General features: G+C 46.4%; 1 protein-coding gene across 1 annotated transcript; it reads right to left on the bottom strand.

The window, feature by feature from the left end:
* Window positions 1-277: 277 nt before the first annotated feature.
* On the bottom strand, window positions 278-6081 carry COMMD9 (COMM domain containing 9). Its single transcript, XM_027882205.1, has 6 exons — window positions 5969-6081; window positions 5751-5876; window positions 5176-5315; window positions 4399-4433; window positions 2057-2160; window positions 278-1228 (listed from the first exon to the last, which is right to left on the bottom strand). The coding sequence occupies exons 1-6, from the start codon at window positions 6017-6019 to the stop codon at window positions 1088-1090; spliced, it is 597 nt and encodes a 198-aa protein (XP_027738006.1). The 5' UTR covers window positions 6020-6081; the 3' UTR covers window positions 278-1087.
* Between the last annotated feature and the right edge of the window lie 1278 nt (window positions 6082-7359).

Here is a 7359-nt window from a genome sequence, read left to right as displayed (position 1 = left end):
CTCCATACTCTCAATGCACATATATTTATAAACTTCTACGTCAGGGTCATCACCTTTAATATTGCACAGAGCTGGTGCACATGGAAAAAGGTGCCCTGAAGCTGTATTATAATGAAGAGAAGACAGTAAAATATGAATCAATCTGAACAGAAAACAAAAGATCCTTCTTCAGCAAGAAACATGCACGTCCATTAAACCAGCCTGGAAACTTGGCAACATCACAAAGAGGCTGAGGTAACCCAGGACATCTCTTCCAGACTGAAAAGGATTCACAAAATCAATTACCATTTCATTCTTTAATTAAATGAAGATTTACACCAACAACAGAACAGTTTCGAGAAGTATAGGCACATACTACCACAGAAGGGTTTCCTATAGCACAGACAATAGCCTTCAGTTACTTTCCCTGTCTGGTTTTTGTGCAGCAAAAGCAAAGCCCAGAGTCCAATAAACCCCAAAATGAATTATGTGAACTTCTTTTTTTCTTTTCAAACAGAAGGAGGAAATTAGTTCCTGCTGAAGATGTTCAGACTAGTCATTTTGCAAATGGTGCTACTAAGCTGATGAGAAGAGAATGTGCATAACTGCCCTATTTCAAAGCACTATCCTGTAATAACCATCTGCAGCACGGCTGTGCTTCATTGAGAGGCAGAGAGTGCTACATCTAGCACACACCTCAGTATATGCACATTCCAGAAAGAAGAACTCCTCTTCTAACACTGGAAGGCAGCCTGTTAACCAGTTTGAGCCTTTTAGATTCTCATTTCGGGGCAAAGGGATAGCACTTGTTTCACTGGCTGCAGCTATTTGCTCCTTCCACCTATGACCCTTGTGATTAAAGCCAGCTCTGAGCCCTCCAACTCTCTTCTGAAACGGTGAACAGCTTTTGTTCACCGTTTGTTGGTATCAGACCAAATGAATATTTAAGTGTTAGCTTTTCAAAAGCCATCTCATTAGTTCAATGAAGAAACTTCTTCAGTTTTGTTTTGTTAAAACAGACAACATGTTACACTGGACTGCAACTTATGAGAGCTGTAGGTAGAAAATACTTCCATTCCTTGCTGCTGGAATCCGTGCCATTGAGTTTTCATTTGTTTGCAACGGCAGAAAGTTGGTCCCGAATCCTTCCTAGACCTTCTAACATAGTGTCCAGGGTTTCTTTACTCAGTTCCACAGTCAGTGCAGAAACAACAGGATTATTTCCACATAGGGCAGCATCTTCTTGAATCTTAAAACAGAAATGCAGACATTAGTTGTATTAAAAATTCATTCACGTGTTTTTCCAGTACCACCACGAAAGTCAGTGTTTAATGAGCAGATTAAGAAAAATGCCTTAAATATGGAATCCAGCTCCATCCCCAAGGACCATGGCACATTTTCTAAGCTGTGTGTCCCACTAGTGAAGTGCACTCCAACTGACAGAGTACAAGTGAGCATCTGCTGCCATGAGTATAGAGAAATTTTGAAGACTCAAGGCAGGAAGCCACATCTGTATCAAAAGCATCTTAGCAGATACCACGTAGGATACTTAACTCCATCCCACACACAGAAATTAGATTTTTTTTTCCTCATCCTCTGAAACCCACTCATTCCACTTTTACTGGCTAGGGAGAGCCAAAACTCTGCAGAACATAAGCAATAAGTTTAGCTATACTCTCCAAATGTTAGAATGTAGCCAGTAAAGGAAGTTATTAGTAATCTAAAGTCATTTTCCAGCTAATGAAGTCAGCTAAACATGCTGATGAGTGTTTAGAATTAAAGGACGATGACTTCATAATTTATCTTTTCTTTTTGTCTAGAAAACAATGGTGATTAGGAACAAATATGCTGAATTCTCGCATCCTCATACCCAGAAAACTCTCCCTTGAAAGAAAAACTTCCATCAGAGGCCTCATTCCCAGGCTCTGTGGCGTTTCAAATATCATCTCTGAGAGAGTCTAATTGCCCACCAGGCCAAAGGCAAGCACCAGACGCCTGTCTGAACTGGTATGCACTACCACTGGCAAGGCAGGTGTCAGACTTGATTATTTTGGTCCTTTAGAGCCACTGGCATTACCTTTAACTGAAGCAGGCAAGTAGGGACTGCCATTCTTATGATGCTGTCTGAAGAGGTCTTGATGTCCACCCTCCAGTCCATGTCGACCAGCCGGGGCAGGGAGACTGAGGGATTAAAAAAATGGGTCTGTTAGGTTCAGCAGTATGTGATTATACCAGACCCTGCAGCCTGTGACCATGCGGACCACGTACATGCTGCTCCACTTCTGGCTCCAGAAGTGTACAACTTTAGTGCGACTATAGTGCTTCACACCATTTTTAATCTGAAATAAGGAGTCTCTGAAGGCCTTCTCATGACACTGGAAGGACAAAAGGGGTTCTCCCATCATTACATGCAACGACAGTACAGTGCAAGACAAGTATGGGTCAATTCACAAAGCAGCTGGGAGAGGGAGAGCAGTAAGATGTCCTCTCTACATCTTCATCCCCTGCCTTACTGCCTGCAACACTCAACAAGTATTTCATCAGGAGTTGCTCTAGGACCTGCATGCTTACTTCTCTCCTCTGAAACTGGTAAGAAACCATACAGGAAAGCTCTCAAAATGCAGCGGTACAAAACATGCTATTTCAAGTTACCCAGCCTGTGAACCAAAGCATCCTGCAGTACAGCAAATGTACTGCTAAACTGCAATTTTCACATGTCCTGCTAATTCATTACAAATATTTTAAATGTCATCCTTATTACACGCAGCCTAACAGAAAACATTTAACAGTCTGCTGTAATGCTGACATCAATAGCTCAGGGCTGGAAACCTCATGAGCCCTCCCAAGGAAATGAGGACAGGTCTAACTTGGCTGCTAAGGAAAGAGCTGTCTCACTAGGCAATTGCAGCCTGTCTGGATTCTGCCTATCATAGGATGTCTCATTTCCTCCCCAGAGGTTGATTGCTAGCCTTCCTACTGACTCCAGAGGCTCAGGTTGCTTCCTAATTGTGCTTTATTGCCTCACAGAACTTTTTCTCCCTCCTCCCGCTACCTCCCTGTGCAGACCTCCAGGGGGCAGTGCACAACTGGCTGCCATGCTCCTGCTTTTGGAACACATTCGAGTTCACAGTCGGTCAGGGCCAGCACTTGGCAGCATTTGCAACAGCATAAAATGCATCTGTTTAGCCTTGTATGTTAATTTACAAAGATTGATTGCTGGTGGCTTAGGAGGGGCAGGAAACCATTCACTTTTTTATGTTAAGACAGATCAATCTGTTGGAATGCCTGTCTTGGACCACTGCCTTGGTCCCCTATGTAGCGTATGTCAGATATTTCACGAACACAATACTAAACTAATCCATCAATTCCTACAAGACAATCTCATTTCAACACTGTTAAATATTCATCTAATGAATACAAAGACATGAGCATCTGAGCAGAGCTCCTGGGTGGTGCTCCAAGAGCCACACAGCCAGCCTTGCTTCTGCGTTATGAAGGCACAGCCAGTGTGTCATGCTCGCTCTCATCTCCTGCAAAACATGGCAGCATGAAGGATACAGGAGAAAGCATAATCTGTCTTGGTAACACTGTTTGGTGTAAGCAATTAGAGTGTGTTAGCATTAGGCAATAGTTTCTTACCTCTCCCTATTTATACTCCCCTAGAACTTTGAGGCATAATGTATTTCCAGGTCTTCCAAAACTGTTTAGCTGTTGGACATTAGCTCCTCTGCAGGTAAAGGGAAGGGGAAAGAGGATCCATGCAGACCTTGGAGTACTCTCATATATCAGCTCTCAGTTATAAGCCTCTAAGTGCTACAGTTGAAAAGAAAATCTCTTGGGGAAAAGAACAAGTGTGGTAGCTGCACAGAACATCTAACTGGGCTGTAACTCACTGGCCGTGTTTCTATTGTTAAAGCTGGCATTCCTTAATTACATCACTGTTTAGAAACGTGAAGAAAAAGCAGGTACAAAGATATGCAGTGTACCTACTGATGCATGGAAATGAAAGAATGCACAGGATTGACTGGATATGCAAGGATAAGGTATTCCCCAATATATACATATCCTTTGCAGTGCAGTTATTGCATACAAACATCCCTTGATGACCTGAATGGGGAAATCATAGTGCTTCAGTTTCAAAAGCTTTACAAATAATTGCTATATACTGCACCCTGCTAGGCAGCCAGACACTGAGCTTTAAATGGAACTGCTGGAGAACTAGAAACAATTTGGCACAGCCGCATAGATCTGAATACAAGGTTGTTGGCCTCTGCTAAGCTCTGCGATGCCACAATCTTACAGCTCCATCGAAGCCCAATAGGGATAACCCTGTGCTACATTACCATGCACTGTTCTACACTCGAAGCTCAAATGACCTCAAGAAACATCAATTCCATCAAGATGTGAACTACTACTTACTCTGACTTGCTTGTGCTTCATTCCTCCAAGCAGAGCTGTGAAAAAGTGGAGAAAAACAGTATCAACAGAGTTTTGAGGAAAAAAAAAAAAGAAAAAAAGGTAGGGCAAGCGCTTGGTGTGGTTTATCCCTGATAGAAGGGTCATCAGCAGTAAGCAGGGGACACAGACTGACTATGCTGAGTGCCAAAAAAAGGCTGTCACTTGTGGATAATATTAGGCAAACTGGTGACCAACTATGGGTTCTTCTGAAAGCGCAGCTCACTTATGGAATGTACCTTTCTCCTTGGATTTATCGAAGCAATGGGCTCCCCCCCAGGCACTGGGATGTACAAGGATGGAGATCCGCCCTCTTCTGCCACCATCTCACACATGCTCTATAACATACAGTGCCTCCACACCTGAGCCAAGGTGGCAAGTGGATGGGCATCTGGATACTACCTGGATTTTCTACAGCTGAAATCTAGCCCTCTAAGCTTTATTGTCATCTGTAGCATTTTTCCATCACACAGGTGAGCTGTTAGGATAAAACGGCCTTTGCATTACAGGAATGAGGCCCATATCCATTTCAAAATTCATGGGAAAACCCTGTGTGTGCCATTCCACCCAGATGACATATTTCATTCAACTCTGCTCATCCCAACCTGAGTGATTACACCTAAGGGACACACGAAATTCACAGAAACAAGCCTTTGCACGTTGCCAACTACCCACATATCAAACCACATACAAGGCTTTAACTCTCCAGCTGAAAGGAAATGGCAGGTGGGTAGCACTCACATATTCTCCAATATTATCTTAGTCAAAAGGTTTTTCAGATTTTGGTGGAAGTTTTCCGGGAAAAGAGAGAGGATATCTTCTGCCCTCGTCAAGCCGCAGTACACGACATGCCTGGTGAGGTTGTGCAAAGCAGATACCAGCTGTCAGAAAGGAAGAGGAGAAAGGACTCTGCTGCGTTTAAAAGCATCACATACAGCACGGGACAGGCCTTCAGCAGCCAGGGGAGAGACAGCTTCTGCTGCGGGACCGACACCGCCAGGGCCTCGCTCATCCAAGCACGGCCTGGCAGCCTTAGCAGGAGAGGAGCCGAGGTCCCCGCTGCTCTCTGGTTCGCAGCCTCAGCCAGTTCCCTTCCGCCGCCCTGTGCGGCCCCTCGGGGCCGTGCCCCGGGACAAGGGTCGCTGTTACCGAGCTCTTCCCGCTACAGCAGCGGCCGCGGAGCCCGCACCTCCCCGAGGGCTGGGCCACCGCTGCGGGCCCTTCCCGGCTCCTTTCGCCTTAGCACCGCTCCCGGCGGCTCTGCCTCCCTGCCTGCCTCCCTGCCTCCCTCCCGCGGCTGCCCCGCCCGGCCCTACCTGCTCCGCTTCTTCGGGGCCGGCGGCGAGCCCGGGGCAGGCGCGCTGGGCCAGCGGTCCGAGCGCGGCGGGCGGGCTGGAGAAACACTCCTGGCACAGCTGCCGCACGGCGTCCTTGGACGGCGCCTGGCGGGGAGCAAAGCGTGGAGCGCTCAGCCACGGCAGCCCCCGCGGCCGGGCTGGGCGCCCCGTCCCCCCGCGGCCCGGGGCCCGCTCACCTTCAGCAGGCTCTGCAGCGCCGCGAACTCCGCGTCCCGCAGCGCCGCCATGTTGGCGGGTCAGCTGGTCCGCGCCCCGCCCGCCGCCATGGCGGCGCCCTCAGCGGGGCGGGGTGGGCCGGGCCGGGCCGGGCCGGGCCGGGTGTGCGGCCTCAGGGACCGGGGCGAGCTCTGGCTATCCGGCCACGTCCCCTCCGCTCTACTTCTGTTTTTTGTTACCAGTGCAAATCTTTTCCTTGGATGTAGAATTTACTTGTAAACGCGCCATTTCCAGCCAGCAGGAACTGAAGGCAAAGGATTTATCATGACACTACTGCAGTGATACGGGCCGTTGTCTTAGCAAACTGCATTTTTCACTTAGTAAAGGATTAAAATAAATCCTGTTTCTCAGAGAGTCTTCTCTTTGTCTTGTGTGGTTCCCAGCAGATCTGGTCCCAGAGCATTGGTAATTTACGATCTTTCCCCATTAGGGCCTCTGTTGCAGCATCCCCATCCTCATTTCCATCTGCCTAGGTTTGTTACACAGTGAGAAATGCAAACATGTAAATGCTTCTTGCATTGGGCTCCCCAAGCTTGGCAGGGAAAAGGGCTTACTCAGAGCAACTGATTTCCTGATACGCATTGGGACAGACCAGAAGGTGAAGGCAAGAATGGTGAGATCATAATTTTTTGTTTCCAAATTGAAATGTTTGCAGTTAGTGGGTTAAACAATAGCATCCCAAAGGAAAAAAAAAACCCATGGGGAAATGATTAGAGGTCAAGGTTTATGAGCTAGAAAACTTGAATCATGTTCTCTTGACCCTGCTTCAGTTTTCAGATGAATCAAGGTAGGTCGCTTTTGTCATGAGTGACAGGAAGGTAATGGAACTCACTGTATAATATAACGTCCTGCATTAATAAGCGTGGGCATTTATTAACCTCAATAGTAAGCCTAGAGGTTTTGAAAAGATAAACAGAATGAAGGCACTGTGAAAAAGCAACACAATATGAGCAAGTGTGCCTAAAGGAAACTTGGGGATTGCTCACAGGATATCACTTACTATTGTAATTGTATTATTGACCTCTTATAATCTGCCTGCTTGTCTTTTTCCCAAACCAATAAAACTGGCATTTTCTACAGTGAGAGGTAAGCAGAATTTTTCTAAGGAGTAAAACTTCTGAAATGCTGTATCTAACTGAGGAATAGGAACACTCATATTTTTCAGAGCTTTTCTAAAGCAATGGCTTTACAAACTTTACTAAAATCAGATTGATCCATACCTAGTGTACTAGGTTTGCATGGCAAGGTTCTGGTACTGGGGGGTGCTACAGAGGTGGCTTCTGTGAGAAGTTGCTGAAAGCTTCCCCCACCCCCAACAGAGCCAACACCAGCTGGCTCCGAGACAAACCCA

The sequence above is a fragment of the Empidonax traillii genome, unplaced genomic scaffold (assembly GCF_003031625.1).
Source record: "Empidonax traillii isolate 1590-97213 ecotype Southwest subspecies unplaced genomic scaffold, ASM303162v1 scaffold103:size1334136, whole genome shotgun sequence".
Taxonomy (NCBI): Eukaryota; Metazoa; Chordata; class Aves; order Passeriformes; family Tyrannidae; genus Empidonax; species Empidonax traillii.
Note: the sequence above shows the minus strand (reverse complement) of the source record. Positions and strands in the feature narration are given on the sequence as shown.